The sequence below is a fragment of the Mobula hypostoma genome, chromosome 12 (assembly GCF_963921235.1).
Source record: "Mobula hypostoma chromosome 12, sMobHyp1.1, whole genome shotgun sequence".
In the NCBI taxonomy this organism is placed as follows: Eukaryota; Metazoa; Chordata; class Chondrichthyes; order Myliobatiformes; family Myliobatidae; genus Mobula; species Mobula hypostoma.
In genome coordinates this window covers 28,792,176-28,811,787 of record NC_086108.1, presented here as the reverse complement: position 1 = coordinate 28,811,787, position 19,612 = coordinate 28,792,176, and the positions used below count along the sequence as shown (strand labels likewise).

Sequence of the window (19,612 nt, the reverse complement as noted above, 5' to 3'; positions counted from 1 at the left end):
TATATATATATATGTAATGTTTAGTTTTTATTATGTATTGCAAGGTACTGCTGCCAGAAAACTAAAAAATGCAACACATGTCAGTGATATTAAACCTGATTCTGATTCTGGAGTGGCTCTCTTGCAATGTTTCTTGGGTGTCCCCAACTTAGAAAGAGGTGATCTTTCCCTCCTCTCCTGTACGTCATTACTGGTACTGACTGGCACTGTGTGGTTAGTATACTGGTGGTGCTAGCATCTGTGCATTCATCTGATTATAAGGAGCAAGAGGTAATCAACATAATTACACAAAGTAAATGCTTCCTGATTTAAATCCTGTAATTGCTGAGAAATGCATTCAACAATATGCTGTGAAATGCTTTGCCTTTTTATGTCTGGGGAGAGGTAAAGAATGCTTATATTTAATAGCAGCCCTTATGACGCAAGTCATAGGGTATCACAGCCTTCACTAACGCTGGAATTAATTGTTGTAGCAGAAGATTATAGATTTAGTCCCAGTCTTTTCTCAGTTATCTGTTCTCAGCACAGTAGAAGAACTGGCAGCACAATTGCTCAAAATTTGCATGGACTGAGAGAATCAGAATCAGGTTTATTGTCACTGACATATATTGTCATGAAATTTGTTGTTTTGTGACAGCAGTGTAGCGCGGGTATAACAAATTACTGTTACGTCTCAAAAAAAATTAATACTGCCAAAGAGGATAGCAAGTTCATGGACCATTAGGCAATATGATAGCAGAGGTGAAAAAGCTGTTCCTAGAACGTTGACTGTATGTCTCCTGGCTTCTGTACCTCCTTCCTGATGGTAGTAATAAGAGGAGGGCACGCCCAGATGGTGGGCATCCTTAAAGATGGATGCTGTCTTCTTGAAAATCTCCTCATTAGCAGAGAGGCTGGTGCCCGTGATGGAGTTGGCCGAGATTACAGCCCTCTGAAGCCCTTGTGCATTAGAATCTCCATGCCAGACATTGATGCAACCATTCAAAATGCTAGCGTGCTCTCCTCAGTACATCTTTTTTATATGGAAGATTACACCATAGTACAGGCCCTTTGGACAAAGATGCTGTGTGGACTTTTTAACCTACTTGTTGATCAATCAATCTAACCCTTCCCTCCTACATAGCTCTCCATTTTTCTATCATCCATGTATCTATCTAAGAGTTTCTTATATGCTCCTAATATAGCTGCCTCTACACCAATCCTGGCAGGGTATTGCATGAACCCACCACACTCTGTAGAGATCTTACCTCTAATATCCCCCTATCCATTCCTCCAGTCACTTTAAAATTATGACCCCTCCTATTAGCCATTTCTGCCCCTGGAAAAATTCTCTGGCTCTCCACTCGATGTATGCCTCTATCAAGTCACCTCTCATCCTCCTTCACTCCAAAGACAAAAGCCCTAGCTCACACAACCTCTCCTCTGCACCCTCTCTAAAGCATATATGGTTAGGAGACCAGAACTGAACACAGTGTTCTAGTGAGATTTAACCAGTGTTTATAGAGCTGCAATAATACCTCATGGCTTTCAAGCTCAATCCCCAGACTAATGAAAGCTAACATACCGTACAACTTTTAGACCACCCTATCACTTGTGCAGCAGCTTTGAGAGATCTATGGATGTAGACCTCAAGATCCCTCTGTTTCTTCACACTGCTAAGAATCCTGCAATTAACCCTTTACTCTGCCTTCAAATTTCAAAGTGGATCACTTCACGCCTCCCTGGATTGAACTCTGTATTTTCTCAGCCCTGCTCTGCATCTTGTAGATGTCTCATTGTAACACACAGCAGCCTTCTACACTGTCCACAACGCCGCCAATCTTCATGTCATCTACAAATGTACTAACCCACCCCACTTCCTCATCCAACTCATTTATGAAAATTTGAAAGAGCAGGAGTCCCAAAACAGATCCCTGTGGAACATCACTGGTCTCCGATATCTAGGCAGAATACTCTCCATCTACTGTCACCGTCTGCCTTCTGTGGACAAGCCCACTCTGAATCTATGTAACCCAAGTTTCCCTGCATCCCATGCCTCACGAATTTCTGAATGAGCCTACAATGGGGAAACATCCAATGTTTTACTAAAATCTAGCCACACCACATTCACTGCTCTTCCTTCATCAATGTGCTTAGCCACATCCTCAAACTTTGCTTTTCCAAATGCACATAAATCATGGAAGAATATTCTCCAACACCTGTGAAATTTTCTAGAGTCTTTGACATACCAAATCTCCTCAAACTCCTAATCAAGTATAGCTGTTAGTGTGCCTTCATCATGATTGCATCAATATGGTGAGCTCAGGACAGATCCTGTGAGATGTTGATACCCAGGAACTTGAGACTGTTCACCACTGACCTCTCGATGTGAAATGTTGTGTGTTCTCTACTTCCCCTTCATGAAGTCCATAATCAGTTCCTGATCTTACAGATGTTTAGTGCAAGGTTATTATTGTAACACCACTAGATTAGTCTATGTATTTCTTTCCCGTACACCGCCTCATCACCAGCTGATTTTCTAAGAACAGTGATGTCACTGGCAAATTCGAGAAGGGAAATTCATCCTAATTTGACATTATCTGCATGGGTATAACTGTTGCCTCAGACTCAGAAGATTTGTGGGTTCAAGTCTTATTGAAAGAATTGACTAAGGTTGGTGCTTCCAATTCCAGTATCCTTACGGAGGGAATACTCCACTGTCCAGTTGTCATATTTCCTTGTGACATAGGAGGCCATTTCGCTCATTGACTCTATTGAAGTTTATAGAGTAATTTCATACCCCCACTAATTTTTCCCTTTTATATATTCTTACCCATCTCTACTTCTTTATCTCCCCACAATTTCAACCACTCACCAATGCCAGACGCTATACACTGTGACCAGTTAACCTACCTAAACCATACTGAGAGTCCTGGCAACTGTGATGTGGGAGGAAACCAGAGCAACTCTTGGTTAAGGTGTTAAACAGAAGCCTTGATAGCCCTTTCGACTGGGAGAAATAGAGCTTATGACATTGTTTGCCAAAAAAACAGGGGAGCTCTTCTTATCAACATACATCAAAGTTACTGGTGAACGCAGCAGGCCAAGCAGCATCTATAGGAAGAGGCGCAGTCGACGTTTCAGGCCGAGACCCTTCGTCAGGACTAACTGAAGGAAGAGTGAGTAAGGGATTTGAAAGCTGGAGGGGGAGGGGGAGATGCAAAATGATAGGAGAAGACAGGAGGGGGAGGGATAGAGCTGAGAGCTGGACAGGTGATAGGCAAAAGGGGATACGAGAGGATCATGGGACAGGAGGTCCGGGAGAAAGACAAGGGGGGGGGTGACCCAGAGGATGGGCAAGAGGTATATACGGAGGGACAGAGGGAGAAAAAGGAGAGTGAGAGAAAGAATGTGTGCATAAAAATGAGTAACAGATGGGGAACGAGGGGGAGGTGGGGCCTTAGCGGAAGTTAGAGAAGTCAATGTTCATGCCATCAGGTTGGAGGCTACCCAGACGGAATATAAGGTGTTGTTCCTCCAACCTGAGTGTGGCTTCATCTTTACAGTAGAGGAGGCCGTGGATAGACATGTCAGAATGGGAATGGGATGTGGAATTAAAATGTGTGGCCACTGGGAGATCCTGCTTTCTCTGGCGGACAGAGCGTAGATGTTCAGCAAAGCGGTCTCCCAGTCTGTGTCGGGTCTCACCAATATATAAAAGGCCACATCGGGAGCACCGGACGCAGTATATCACCCCAGTCGACTCACAGGTGAAGTGATGCCTCACCTGGAAGGACTGTTTGGGGCCCTGAATGGCGGTAAGGGAGGAAGTGTAAGGGCATGTGTAGCACTTGTTCCGCTTACACGGATAAGTGCCAGGAGGGAGATCAGTGGGGAGGGATGGGGGGGACGAATGGACAAGGGAGTTGTGTAGGGAGCGATCCCTGCGGAATGCAGGGGGGGGAGGGAGGGAAAGATGTGCTTAGTGGTGGGATCCCGTTGGAGGTGGCGGAAGTTACGGAGAATAATATGTTGGACCCGGAGGCTGGTGGGGTGGTAGGTGAGGACCAGGGGAACCCTATTCCTAGTGGGGTGGTGGGAGGATGGAGTGAGAGCAGATGTACGTGAAATGGGGGAGATGCATTTAAGAGCAGAGTTGATAGTGGAGGAAGGGAAGCCCCTTTCTTTAAAAAATGAAGACATCTCCCTCGTCCTAGAATGAAAAGCCTCATCCTGAGAGTAGATGCGGCGGAGACGGAGGAATTGCGAGAAGAGGATGGCGTTTTTGCAGGAGACAGGGTGAGAAGAGGAATAGTTAGGCTTATAGTAGACATCAGTGGATAAGCTGTCTCCAGAGATAGAGACAGAAAGATCATGAAAGGGGAGGGAGGTGTCGGAAATGGACCAGGTAAACTTGAGGGCAGGGTGAAAGTTGGAGGCAAAGTTAATAAAGTCAACGAGTTCTGCATGCGTGCAGGAAGCAGCGCCAATGCAGTCGTCGATGTAGCGAAGGAAAAGTGGGGGACAGATACCAGAATAGGCACGGAACATAGATTGTTCCACAAACCCAACAAAAAGGCGGGCATAGCTGGGACCCATACGGGTGCCCATAGCTACACCTTTAGTTTGGAGGAAATGGGAGGAGCAAAAGGAGAAATTAGTAAGAGTAAGGACTAATTCCGCTAGATGGAGCAGAGTGGTGGTAGACGGGAACTGATTAGGTCTGGAATCCAAAAAGAAGCGTAGAGCTTTGAGACCTTCCTGATGGGGGATGGAAGTATATAAGGACTGGACATCCATGGTGAAAATAAAGCGGTGGGGGCCAGGGAACTTAAAATCATTGAAAAGTTTAAGAGCGTGAGAAGTGTCACGAACGTAGGTCGGAAGGGATTGAACTAGGGGTGATAAAACAGTGTCGAGGTATGCAGAAACGAGTTCGGTGGGGCAGGAGCAAGCTGAGACAATAGGTCGGCCAGGACAGGCAGGTTTGTGGATCTTGGGTAGGAGGTAGAAACGGGAAGTGCGGGGTGTGGGAACTATAAGGTTGGTAGCAGTGGATGGGAGATCCTCTGAGCGGATAAGGTCGGTGATAGTGTGGGAGACAATGGCCTGGTGCTCCTTAGTGGGGTCACGATCGAGGGGTAAATAAGAGGAGGTATCCGCGAGTTGTTGCTGTGCCTCGGCAAGGTAGAGGTCAGTACACTAGACTACAACAGCACCCCCCTTATCAGCGGGTTTAATAATAAGGTTAGGATTAGTGCGGAGGGAGTGGAGAGCAGAGCGTTCTGAAGGAGTGAGGTTGGAATGGGGACTTGCTGAACATCTACGCTCTGTCCGCCAGAGAAAGCAGGATCTCCCAGTGGCCACACATTTTAATTCCACATCCCATTCCCATTCTGACATGTCTATCCATGGCCTCCTCTACTGTAAAGATGAAGCCACACTCAGGTTGGAGGAACAACACCTTATATTCCGTCTGGGTAGCCTCCAACCTGATGGCATGAACATCGACTTCTCTAACTTCCGCGAAGGCCCCACCTCCCCCTCGTTCCCCATCTGTTACTCATTTTTATGCACACATTCTTTCTCTCGCTCTCCTTTTTCTCCCTCTGTCCCTCTGTATATACCTCTTGCCCATCCTCTGGGTCACCCCCCCCCGTCTTTCTTCCCGGACCTCCTGTCCCATGATCCTCTCGTATCCCCTTTTGCCAATCACCTGTCCAGCTCTCAGCTCTATCCCTCCCCCTCCTGTCTTCTCCTATCATTTTGCATCTCCCCCTCCCCCTCCAGCTTTCAAATCCCTTACTCACTCTTCCTTCAGTTAGTCCTGACGAAGGGTCTCGGCCTGAAACGTCGACTGCGCCTCTTCCTATAGATGCTGCTTGGCCTGCTGCGTTCACCAGCAACTTTGATGTATGTTGCTTGAATTTCCAGCATCTGCAGAATTCCTGTTGTTTGAGCTCTTCTTATCGTCCTGGCTATCATTTGCTTTGTAACTATTGTGTGCTGTTTATGGGATTGTGTTGACATTATATTTTCTTCTGCACAGAACTTCACTGTATATGGTTGTAAAGCACTGTGGAATGTCATTAGGGTGTGGAAGGGTGTCCTATGGATGGATATAAGAACTCTCTTTTGGTTTTAGTTTTTCAAACTTATATTTTTGTTCTTGGGCCAGTTTCATGTGTGTACTTGGCTCTAATAGATCTAATTTCTGACTTTAGAGCAAGTGCAACAAGGTTTCTCTAGGAGGAGGTACAGTCGACGTTTCAGGCCGAGACCCTTCATCAGGACTAACTGAAAGAAGAAATAGTAAGAGATTTGAGTGGGAGGGGGAGATCCAAAATGATAGGAGAAGATGGGGGTGGGGGGAGGGATGGAGCCAAGAGCTGGACAGTTGATTGGCAAAAGGTATATGAGAGGATCATAGGACGGGAGGCAGGACGAAGGAGATGTCTTCCTTTTTTAAAGAAAGGGGCTTCCCTTCCTCTACCATCAACTCTGCTGTCAAACATATCTCTCCCATTTTATGCACATCTGGTTTCACCCTATCCTCCCGCCACCCCACTAGGAATAGGGTTCCCCTTGTCCTCACCTACCACCCCACCAGCCTCCAGGTCCAACATATAATTCTCCATAACTTCCGCCACCTCCAACGGGATTCCACCACTAAGCACATCTTTCCCTCCCCCCCACCCCGCTTTCCGCAGGGATCGCTCCCTACGTGACTCTCTTGTCCATTCGTCCCCCCCATCCCTCCCCACTGATCTCTCTCCGGGCACTTATCCTTGTAAGCGGAACAAGTGCTATACATGCCCTTACGCTTCCTCCCTCACTACCATTCAGGGCCCCAGACAGTCCTTCCAGGTGAGGCGACACTTCACCCGTGAGTCAGCTGGGGTCGTCCGGTGCTCCAGATGCGGCCTTCTATATATTGGTGAGACCCGACGTAGAACCATAGAACCATAGAAACTACAGTACAGAAACAGGCCTTTTGGCCCTTCTTGGCTGTGCCGAACCATTTTCTGCGTAGTCCCACTGACCTGCACATGGACCATATCCCTCCATACACTTCCCATCCATGTATCTGTCCAATTTATTCTTAAATGTTAAAAAAGAACCCGCACTTACCACCTCATCTGGCAGCTCATTCCATACTCCCACCACTCTCTGTGTGAAGAAGCCCCCCCTAATGTTCCCTTTAAACTTCTCCCCCCTCACCCTTAACCCATGTCCTCTGGTTTTTTTCTCCCCTTGCCTCAGTGGAAAAAGCCTACTTGCATTCACTCTATCTATACCCATCATAATTTTATATACCTCTATCAAATCTCCCCTCATTCTTCTACGCTCCAGGGAATAAAGTCCTAACCTATTCAACCTTTCTCTCTAACTGAGTTTCTCAAGTCCTGGCAACATCCTTGTAAACCTTCTCTGCACTCTTTCAACCTTATTTATATCCTTCCTGTAATTTGGTGACCAAAACTGAACACAATACTCCAGATTCGGCCTCACCAATGCCTTATACAACCTCATCATAACATTCCAGCTCTTATACTTAGACTGGAAGACCGTTTCGCTGAAGACCTATGCTTTGTCCGCCAGAGAAAGTGCTAGAGAAAGAGCTAGTGGCCACACATTTTAATTCCACGTCCCATTCCCATTCTGATATGTCTATCCACGGCCTCCTGCACTGTCAAGATGAAGCCACACTCAGGTTGGAGGAACAACACCTTATATTCTGTCTGGGTAGCCTCCAACCTGATGGCATGAACATTGACTTCTCCAACTTCCGTTAATGCCCCACCTCCCCCTTGTACCCCATCCGTTATTTATTTTTTTTCCCCCTTTCTTGCTCTCTAGACCTCCCATCCTATGATCCTCTCATATCCCTTTTGCCAATCAACTGTCCAGCTCTTGGCTCCATCCCTCCCCCTTCTGACTTCTCCTATCATTTTGGATCTCCCCCTCTCCCTCCCACTTTCAAATCTCATACTATCTCTTCTTTCAGTTAGTCCTGACGAAGAGTCTTGGCCTGAAACGTCAACTGTACCTCTTCCTATAGATGCTGCCTGGCCTGCTGCGTTCACCAGCAACTTTTATGTGTGTTGCTTGAAATTCCAGCATCTGCAGATTTCCTCGTGTTTGCAACAAGGTTTCTGCTTATTTTTAAACATGTGCACTCAAACAAATGCACTTGCTTACACTTCACCAATCATATTAACTGACTTGCATGCAATCAGGTGACCCATACTAGCTTTATGATCGTACTGATTCATCTTACATAGTTGTTATTCTGATCATATTTTTAGGATTAAGTGAATGTTTTAAACTGTGAAGATGATGCAATTTTTTTGCACCACTTTATTAATGTACAGAATAAGAAGGAAACAAGCTGGTAATCTAAGTAGTTATGACAGTTTCCCTGATGCCAAGAAAAAGTATATCGTGTCACCAGAGGAAAACCTTGAAAAGAGATGAAAAACACCTCAAAATGATCTAACCTGGATCGAATCAGAAATAGAAATACTGCAAGGGGTAGTTGTGGAGCTAAGAATTAGATTGCAACTCCAATGTCAATGTTAAGTGGCCTGGACGAAGGAAGCAGAATAATGTCAATAAGGCAGCATACAACGTGAAGATGATATAGTTTTTGAGAAGTTGGATGCTCAGGTTTTAATTGTGTGAATTTTGTGTTTCAGGACAGAAGCGCATTGTCAAACACAAAAGCTAAACTTGGCAAAGAGGCACCAGTTCTAACACATGCACCTAGAGCAAAGTAAGTAGCATATTTTATTGTATTTTATGGGCTTTGTTGTTTCAAAGTTCACAGAATATCTAATGCTAAGACAATTGTATTTTGGTGCTGTTGCATCATTCTGAAATTGAAAGTTGATTATAAAGGGATAAACTTCTTAATTCATGTCATTTAATTCAAGGTGCTTTTTTCTGTTTAGCTGCTACTTCAATATACAGTAATTTTGTCTTTCATTTAATGACTGTATTCTAGGAGCATCAAGTGTATGACCTCAATTTTGACAGCCTATCAGGAATGGTTGAAAATAATTCCACACAAATTCACATAAAAAAACAAAGCCTTGAATTTCCTCAGTTGAATGTAAAGGAGACTCGGGCACTCATTATTGTCCTGAATGGTGTTAAGTTGCAATTTAGTTTGAGTGACTTTGCTATAATGGGGGCTTCCCTATCAATTTTGAGATACTGCACAGAACATTACATTTACAAAATTTAGCAAGCCTGGTGGTTTTTCTCTGTTAATGGATTGCATTTTATTTCAGCAAAACATTTTGGTTTTGCTCTCACCATTGTATTATTCCTGATCTGTATCAAAATATGCTGTAGTGTAGACTTTCTCCGCCCAGCTGATTTTCTTTCAAAATGTTTCTCTCTGCAACATTGATGCATTTCTTTTCCTTTTTCCCAAACTCACTGCAATGGGCCAAAAAATGAATCCTGTATGCTGCCTTGATGCTACTTGTTGAGATTATTTCCCTTCCCTTGTCCTGGCCGTTAACCTTGAAATTGGAGTTGCATTCTAATTCTTATCTTAATAACTACCCCTTGAAGCATTTCTGTTTCTGACTGGATCCAGCATGAATCATTTTTGATGTTTTACATCTCCTTTCAAGGTTTTTGCTTGTCATCAGGGAAACTGTCGTAACTTTTTAGATTGCTGGCTTGTTTCTTTAATATTCTGTACATTAATAAAGTGATGTAATACATCTGTGCCACCTAGAGATGTGGAAGTAACTGGCACTGGACCTTTAACGTTGTAAAATTGTTCATCTAAGACTGGCTTTAGAGCCAATGTGGAAGTGATTTTCATCATCTTAAGAAGACCCTGCTCGGGATATGGGTATTATCAATAAGGCAGGCAATTATTATCTATGCACAATTGCCTTTGGAACTTTGCCATTCCTGTGCCCCGGATTTTGGCTCTACTTCACTGAAGTACAGAATTGCAAGTTGGTTGTGAAATGGGACAGACCATTGAGTCTTGTCTCTTGTGAAAATGGAGTTACAGTCCTTCACTAGAGTGTTGAATCAACAATTTGCCTTGATTCATATACAGGTCGACCTTCACTAATCCGACCACCTGTAATCCGGTTCCTTCGATGACCCGGCACTGATTATGCTTAATGTGATCCTTCTGTAATTTGGTATTTTCACTAATCCAGCACTCCTCAGGTCCCAATGGTGCCGGATTAGTGAAGGTTGACCTGTATTTGAGTAAGAGGACAATCTTTTAATTGAAGCTATATTTTTTTTGTTGAATATAGAAATTGAATTGATATTTTCACTATTTGATAACTAAAACTAATTTTCCCAAAAATTTCAAATCTGCTATAGAAGATTTGCTTTTTGGTCTTTTAATCAAAAGGTCAGATTGAAGCCTAGAATAAAACATGTTCAGTGAGGAAGTTTTCTTTTTGGAATTAGTGAACATATTACTGTTGAAATAAACATGTTTGGATTTCAGCATTCCTCTGCACCCAACCCTTCTCAAGCTGGAGATAGAATGGTTGTGCAAGATGATTCCTTAATCATTATCACCATTAACTACCAGGTTCATTAGGGCAAATCTTGCCCGTTTGAAGATGTATCCTCTTATTCAGTTCATACCTCTGCAACCTTTTTGGCAGTTTTCTTTCACATTTCTAGCATTTAGAAGCATAGGTAAGTACTAATTTAAAGGAAACTGAACAAACAGCTTTTTAGATTTAAAAAAAATTCTTAGTATAGGATCATGGATTTGCTTCTACAATTTGGCCAAATTTAACTGGAAGGGTTTGTGGAGTTTTACTCTTGGCCTCTATTTGGGTTTTTATTGGGAAGAATGAGTTCAGGTTCTCATACCCAGTAACTCATTTGTAACACGTATTGAGAAGACTGTGTTACGTACCCCATAACTGGGTTGCCAAACCAGCAGAAATGGATCACTCAGTTGGAGTCTGGATTACTAGAACTAAGAGAGTTTTATTAAAGAAACAAGCAACACAGTACTCTAATCAAAAGGATAATAAATGCAACAGTTCAGCAATGATAAACACACATGTACCCAGAATTAGGATAACAGGATCAATCAAGCTCTATCGTCGTCTAGGGGTAACTGACCAGTTTCAAAGTGACGCAAAGTTCAGTTCAATTGAGTTCAGTTCCGTTCACAGTAATCACTGCCGTGGCGATGGACAGTGGGGGGAAGGAGAGAGAGAGCAAAAACGAATGAATATTCAAACGGCTTCCACACAGACCTTCGATATTCTTCGCAGTCAGCTTTCGGGCGAGCCCTTTGTGATGTCTTCTGAGGTCACCGACCGTGACCCCTCCGTTTCCAGATACGATTGTTTCTCTGCGGTGAACCTGGCACCTAGGCAAGGGCGGACACACACCAGGTTCCCGCCAATCGTACCTTTCCACCCTGTGCGTCTATGGCTTGGTGTCGTGTGTGTCTTGCCTTAGCGAACCTGTCCCTTTTTATCCCCCTGCTGGGGTATCGCCTGTCCATCACTTCAAACAGTTCAGGGTTCAAAGGGGGGGCCAATCTTGACAGCTCTCCTTCCGTTAAACTCTCCCGTCCCTTCATTAACATCTCCAAATGCTGCTCCGTTGTTTTCCTTATCTCTCTTCCTCCTGAAGACAGGTGGCAGACCAACTGCTGATCCCACTGGTGCCAGCACAGGACAGCTAACGTCTTAATCTATGTGTACTCTCGGCACAACTGACTCTTGTGCTGGAACTTTGCGTAGTGCTGCATCTGATGAATACTTCAGTCTAGATTAGCAGTAGGAGAGGAGCAGTCTTTTCGTGTGATATATGGCTTTGTGTAGGAACAGAATGTATCTGATTTTCTTTATGCCTTAGATCCTACAAAGTGCTTTTTTTTCCAGTGTGGAGATAATGCTTTTTTTTTAAAATGAGGAATGGAATGCTTGCATCCATAAATTGCTTTCCACCAAATCTTCTTCTAACACTAGAAGTTGCCTTGTTTCTGCCTTTGTGTTTCATTGAAATAAAGGAACAGTTTTTTTTAAATTTCAGTTCAGTTGGTTTGGGTTCGATAGCTGAGATCTCAGTTCCTCTGGATTCAGTCTACAGCACAGGAAGGAACCACATAATCATTGAACCCACATGGCCTTTTATGAGATAAAAATACTTCAGGAACTCAAACAACACCTGTAGAATTGGAAGCTAGCTAATATTTCACATCAGTTACCCTTCCTCAGAAATGGGGGAAATGTGAAGGATTTACAGTTTTTATAGCAGGGCTGAGGAATCAGGGATGTGTACTTTTGAACCTATCTGGTGGAGCAACTCTATGGGTCAAACAAACTTTGTGTGTGTTTTGGGAGGGGTGGGCAGAGGTTTGGGAGGAATTGCCAACATCTAGAGTTGAGACCCTGCACTCAAACTGGGAGTGGAGTTGGAAGATTGCCAGTATAAAGAAGAGAAGGGGAGTGGTGCATTGAGGGTCATTAGGTGATGGATGGACCATGTTGTTCGTCCTTCGTAGTCAAAGATGACCATGGCTTCAAAGTCAAATGGGAGATTGGTGGCTGTGGGTCCGGAGGTGACTGATGAGGCCAATCCGGGCCCTGATGGCTCGCGCACATGTGGGACACAAGTGGGTGGGTGCTGTCGTGGCAGGGGATGCTGCTCGGGCCTTGCGCACAGCATGCTTTCGTTGCGCCTCGATGATGCGCCTGACTTCAGCTGCATGGGCTCCTGTGGTGATCTTGCTGCGCGAAGCTGGACGGTCGAGGGCAAGCGTCTCCCACGTGTTGATGTCGACACCGAGGCCTTTGAGGGATGCTTTGAAGCAGTCTTTGTAACGTTTCTTCTGCCCCCCCGACTGAGCGCTTGCCCTGATACAGTTCTCCGTACAGCGGCTGCTTAGGCAATCGGCTGTCTGGCATTCTGACTACATGTCCAGCCCACCTGGCTTGGGCTTTCAGCAGGAGGGTGTAGACGCTGCAGAGCCCAGCTCGTTCCAGGATTTCCGTGTCGGGGACTTTGTCCTGCCACCTGATGTGGAGGAGTCTGCGGAGACAGCTCAGGTGAAAGTGGTTGAGCTATTTGGCGTGTCTGCTGCAGACAGTCCAGGTCTCGCTGGCGTAAAGGAGGGTGGTAAGGACCACTGCACAGTAGACCTTCAGCTTGGTGGTAAAGCTGAGTCCTCTCTGCTCCCAGACGTTCTCACGGAGTCTCCCAAAGGCGGCGCTGGCTTTGGCAATCCTGTTGTTGACCTCAGCATCTATGTTCACTGTGCGAGAGAGTATGCTGCCCAGGTAGGTGAAGTTATCCACTACCTGGAGGTTCTGGCCCTTCACCGTGATGCGCGGCTCCTGGTATGGCTTTCCTGCGGCAGGCGGGTACATAACTTCGGTCTTTTTAGTGCTGATAGTGAGACCAAAGTTGTCGCAGGCTTGTGAGAAGCAGTCCATTTCACACTGCATCTCCTGCTCTGTGCTGGCGTTGAGTGCGCAGTCATCAGCAAACAACAAGTCTCTGATGACAGTCTCTCGCACCTTTGTAACTGCCTGCAGGCGCCTAAGGTTGAACAACCTGCCGTCAGTCCTGTACCTGACGTGGATTCTTTCTTCGTAGTTACAGAAGGCATCTGTCAGCATGGCAGAGAATACCATACTGAACAGAGTCGGGGCAAGAACGCAGCCTTGTTTGACGCCATTTGTCACTGGGAAGGCCTCCGACTCGTCGCCGTCATCCAGGTTTGGTAGTCTGTCCCTACTCTGGCATTGAAGTCCCTGAGAACGATGAGCTTCTCTGACTGTGGGATTGCTGAGATGAGGGCGTTGAGTTCTTCATAGAACTTGTCTTTAATGTCATCCGGGTTGGTCATGGTGGGAGCATAGGCACTAATCAGCGTAGCACTCTTCTTGTTTGCAGGTGGGAGCTGAAGTGTCATCAGGCGGTCATTGATGCTCTCTGGGTGCTTGGTGAGTTTACGGGCAAGGTTAGAATTGATGGCAAATCTCACGCCTGCTTCTCGTCGTTCAGCGCTACTGCGACTGCTCCAGAAGAACGTGTATCTACCACTACGTTCTGTCAGCCGGCCCTTGTCTGCTGGGGGTGTTTCGCTGGGAGCTGCTATGTCCACGTTGTAGCGAGCTAGCTCTTTTGCAACCAGTGCAGTTCTTCTCTCTGGTCTGTCTGCCTTGATGTTATCTCGCAGAGTTCTCACGTTCCATGTGCCAAGGTTGAGCACCATCACTTTCTTCTTAACTGTTGTAGGTCGACCGCAATGAGGGATCCCCACCAGCCGCGGTAAGCTGGCCAGGGTGAGGTGAAGCAGACTATGTTTGAGGCACCTTTTCCAGCCCCTTCCTCCATGGAGGTGAGCAGAGCGACCCTGAAGAGGGCTGCTCAGACACCCAGGGGGCTGCCGAACTCAACTGCTGCTTCGGTCCAGTAGAGAGCGACCCTACGCCCTGGGCCGCCTGTGTGCAGGTTTGTGACTACAGCTTCCAGTGTATCCGTACCTGCTGCTTTGCCACTCCCCCATCACCACAGGACTTTAGGTTGCGCGTTGGGTTTGAAGTCATGACTTGCGCTTGACTTGGATTAAAGTGAGGGAGAGTTGCGCAGGTCATCAGCCTCACTCTCTCGTTCCGGCCTATCTGGACCCAGTGGCAAGACATAGTCGAGACGGCTGGAGATAGGTCAGGATGCAGTGGATGGCCAGCAGTGTTCTGTGTGTCTCACTGTGCCCTCTTAGCGCTCCACGACACATTGCTGAGAATCGCCTTTCTGCCCATTGAACCAGTGATGGTTTCTTCCGCGCAGTCTGCCGAATCCAGGCTTCACACGCTAGGTAGACAAGCCCTGAGTGTTGTGGGTCTACGGCGGTTCTTGCGGCGTGCTCGCAAGCCTCCCTACCCATTGTTGGACATCCTCATCCGCCTTTGCAGCCGTTGGGAGATGTCTCCTCTTCCGCCTGCTCCGCCGTTGGGATGATCACCTCGTGGTGTAGTAATGAGACCACCCTCTCACTTGTTTTCGCCCGCTAGCTGAAGCGGTTTCCAGGGTGTGGCATGAGGAGCCAACAAGTGAGAGAATTAGGAGATGAGTGAGGTCCAGTGATGCCTTCCATCCCCACCTTAGTGAGGCGCAGCTATCAGCACCAAAGGTACTCCCTCTCCTCAGAGCTCCCTACACAGAGATAGGGAGGGGTTTGAACAGGAGGGGTGAGTGTAGGGGTTACAGAGATAGGGAGGGGGTGAGGGAGGGGTTTGAACAGGAGGACAGGGAGTGTGGGATTACAGAGATGGGGGCGAGCGAGGGGTTTGAACAGGAGGGGGGAGTGTGGGATTACAGAAATGGGGTGAGGGAGGGGTTTGAACAGGAGGATGGGGAGTGTGGGATTACAGAGACGGGGAGGGAGGGGCTTGAACAGGAGGACAGGGAGTGTGGGATTACAGAGACGGGGGCAAGGGAGGGGTTTGAACAGGAAGATGGGGAGTGTGGGATTACAGAGACGGGGATGAGCAAGGGGTTTGAACAGGTGGGGGGAGTGTGGGATTACAGAGACGGGGGGGTGAGGGAGGGCTTTGAAAAGGAGGGGAGAGTGTAGGGGTTACAGAGATAGGGAGGGGTTTGAACAGGAGGACAGGGAGTGTGGGATTACAGAGATGGGGCAAGGGAGGGGTTTGAACAGGAGGATGGGGAGTGTGGGATTACAGAGACGGGGTGAGGGAAGGGTTTGAACAGGAGGGGAGAGTGTTGGGGTTACAGAGATAGAGGGGGGTGAGGGAGGGGTTTGAACAGGAGGATGGGGAGTGTAGGGGTTACAGAGATAGGGAGGGGGTGAGGGAGGGGTTTGAACAGGAGGACAGGAAGTGTGGGATTACAGAGATGGGGGCGAGCGAGGGGTTTGAACAGGAGGGGGGAGTGTGGGATTACAGAGATGGGGCGAAGGAGGGATTTGAACAGGAGGATGGGGAGTGTGGGATTACAGACGGGGGCGAGGGAGGGGTTTGAACAGGAGGACAGGGAGTGTGGGATTACAGAGATGGGGGTGAGCGAGGGGTTTGAACAGGAGGATGGGGAGTGTAGGGGTTACAGAGACGGGGGGGCGGGGTGATGAGCAGAGTGTAGGAGACCAGTGTGCGGAGAGAAAGGGAGAGGGGGAGGAGGAAAGGGTCTTTCTCCCTGCCGGACCTCTCTCCTACCTGGTGGGGTCCCGGCGCTGCTCCCCCTCCCGGTCTCGGCTGATTCGCTGATGGACCATAATTGGAAGGGCAAAGGTGGAATCAGAGACCAGTTGGTGACAAAGGCTCTATGTGTGGTATCTGATAAGTAAGAAAAGTAATACTGGGATCGATTATGGGAGAGGTGAAAGGCAGATGGAACCAAAGAGGGAAACCAGTAGATGGAACCGGGAGGGAATGTGTGCCAAAAATGAGCGTTAGGGAACTGGAATGGATGCTTGGAAATGGGGACATAAATGGGAGGAATGGAGTTGGATCAGAGAGAGAATGTTTGGGAAAGATTAGAAGGGAAGGATTACCTGATATTGGAGAATCCAATTTTTGTATCATTAGATCGTAAACTACCCAGGCAAAACGAAGTGTTGTTCCTCTAGATTGCATTGGGCCTTAGCAGGGCAGTGGAGAAGGCCAGGGTTGTCAGGAGAAGGGGAGGGGTTATTGAAGTGGCTTGTCACCTTGGGCTGGGAAGGCCATTGTATGAAGTGTAGAGTGTTTCACAAACCAACTACATAGTCCAGGCTTGGTCTCTCCGATGTAGAGGTGGCCACATTGGGAATACCGAATGCAATAGCCAAGGTTGGAGAGGTGCAAGTAAATCCTTGCCTCACCTAGAGAGGCTGTTTAAGTTTCTGAATGGTAGTGAGGGAGGTGGTTTAGGAATAAGCATCTGCAGTTACAGGGTTCCAGAAGGGATGGGTAGAGGGTGGTTAGCGGACCAGAGAGACACAGAGAGTGTCCTCTACAAATAACTTGGATAATGCAATCAAATTACCTAAATGTACTTGTTTAACATCTTGGTACAGTTTACTCTTCCTTAAGTCCCAGACTTTTTTCAGATATATAAAGAGTAAAAGAGAGGTGAGATTTGATAGTGGACTGCTGGAAAATGATGCTGGAAAGCTACTAATGGAAGACAAAGAAATGGCAGATTAAGTATTTTGCATCAGTCCTCACTGTGGAAGACAGGAGCAGTATGCACTAAATTTGAGGGTGTTGGGCAGAAATGAGTGCAGTTCCTATTACTAGGGAGATAATGCTTTGGAGGCTGAAAGGTCTGAAAGTAGACGAGTCATCTGGACTAGGTAGACTATGCACCAGGGTTCTAAAAGCAGCAGCTGAAGAGATTGTGGAGACAATCGTAATGATTGTTCAAGTATCACTAGATTCTGGATGGTTCTGGAGGACTGGAAACTTGCAAATATCACTTCACTCTTTAAGAAGGGAGGGAGGCAAAAGAAAGGAAATTGTAGGCCATTTAGACTGACTTCAGTGTTTGGGAAGATGTTGAAGTCCATTATTAAGGATGAGGTTTAGGGGTACTTGGAGGCACTTGATAAAGTAGGCCAAAGTCAGTATGGTTTCCTTAAGAGGAAATCTGTTGGAATTCTTTGAGGGAATAGCAGGCAGCATAGACAAAGAGTCAGTGGATGTTGTTTACTTGGATTCTCGAAAGACCTTTGAGAAGGTGCTGCACATGAGGCTACTTAACAATGTAAGAACCCATGGTATTTCAGGAAAGGTACTAGCATGGATATAAGTTTGGCTGGCTAGCAGGAGGCAAAGAGTGGGAATAACTACTACTGCTACATCGACTCAGGCCTAGGGGGCTGGCGTCGGGCACGATGACGGACTCTCCACTTCTCCCTCTCCCTCATCAGTGTGTTCAGTTCATCTACAGTAACCACGCCGCTGTCTTCTAGGAGTGTGCTGACCATAGCCTTGGGAGGGCGCCCAGGGTTCATCCTCCCGTGCTTGGGCTCCCATATGATGATTAGACTGGCAGGTAGCTCGGGGTGGCGTAGACAGTGCCCCGCTAGTTGCAGTCTTCTCGCCTCGATTTTAGTGGTGAGCATTGGTAGGTCATCACAGAGCTCAACGTTCGTCATGTGCTGTTGCCAACTCACGTCAAGAGCCATCCGGAGCATTATTGTATAGCAACCATCTAGAGACTTTCGCATCGTCTTGGTGAATGTCCACGTCTCACATCCGTACATGAGAATGGAGACATGGACACTCTATGACTGCTATGAAGATCTTCTTTTTAAACCCTCTGGTCAGGTTTGACTTCCAGATTTCCTTCATGTCGTTCATAGCCCTCCACGCCAGCGCCTTCGGTATCTTTATATCTTTCTCTGAACTCATCATTCTTGACCCAAGGTACTTGTAGTCAAAGACCAAAGTGGGAATAAAGTGAGCCTATTCTAGTAGGCTGTGGGTGACTAGTGGTGTTCTGCAGATGTCGGTATTGGGATTGTTTCTTTTCACATTATATGTGAACAATTTGGATGATGAAATTGATGCCTTTGTTACCAAGTTTGCAGACAACACAAAGGTAGGTGGAGGAGCAGGTAATGTTGGGGAAGCAAGGAGACTGCAGAAGGACTTAGACAGATTGGGAGAATGGGCAGAGAAGTGGTAGATAGAATATAGTGCAGGAAAGTGTATGGTCAAAGAATAAAAGTGTGGACAATTTCTAAATGGGGAAAAGTTTCAAAATTTGGAGGTGAAAAGGGACTTGGCAGTTCTTGTGCAGGATTTCCTAACGGTTAACCTGCATGTTGAGTCAGTGGTGAGGAAGGCAAATGCATTGTTAGCATTCATTTTGGGAGGACTCGAACTTAAGAGCAAGGATGTGATGCTGAGGCTTTATGAGGTATTGTTCAGACCACACTTGGAGTATTGTGAGCAGTTTTGAACCACTTATCTGAGAAAAGATGTGCTGGCATTGGAGAACATCCAGAGGAGGATCACAAGGAGGTTCCAGGGAATGAAAGGGTTAACATATGAGAAACATTTGATGGCTCTGGGTCTGTACTCGCCTGAGTTTAGAAGAATGAGGGAGGATCTCATTGAAAGCTTTTGAAGATTGAAAGGCCTAGATAGATTGGATGTAGAAAGGATGGTTCCCATAGTGGGGGAGTCTTAAGACCAGAGGGCACAGCCTCGGGTTAGAGGGACATCCATTTGGAGCAGAGATAAGGAGGAGCTTCTTTAGCCAGAGGGTGATGATTCTGTGGAATTCATTGCCACATCAGCTGTGGAGGCCCAGTCATTGAGTGTATTTAAAGTGGAGTTTGATAGGTTCTTGATTAGTCAGGATGCTAAAGGTTATGGGGCAAATGCAGGAAAATGGGATTGAGAGGGACAACAAATCAGCCATGATGGAACGGTGTAGTGGACTCAGTGGGCCAGGTGGCCTAATTCTGTTCATGTGTCATAAGATCTTATTTAGAGGTTTGCGTTTTCTAGTCTTTGTTTTCATCCATCTGGTAGGAAATGCAAGGAACTTTGAGAGTCAGAAAAATGTACGGTAGTCTTTCCAGGTTTGGCATGCGAATAGTCTATTCCATAAGTATGAGTGGTTGGATGTTCTGCTTGCTTGACTCTAA

General features: G+C 46.5%; 1 protein-coding gene across 3 annotated transcripts in view; it reads left to right on the top strand.

The window, feature by feature from the left end:
- Positions 1-19,612, top strand: part of LOC134354669 (uncharacterized protein C1orf21-like) — a 215,466-nt gene that overhangs the window by 171,900 nt on the left and 23,954 nt on the right. For all 3 annotated transcript variants that reach the window (XM_063063764.1, XM_063063765.1, XM_063063766.1), the window contains exon 5: positions 8,679-8,755. In XM_063063764.1, the coding sequence (XP_062919834.1) occupies positions 8,679-8,755 (77 nt within the window). The remainder of the gene's footprint in view (positions 1-8,678; positions 8,756-19,612) is intronic.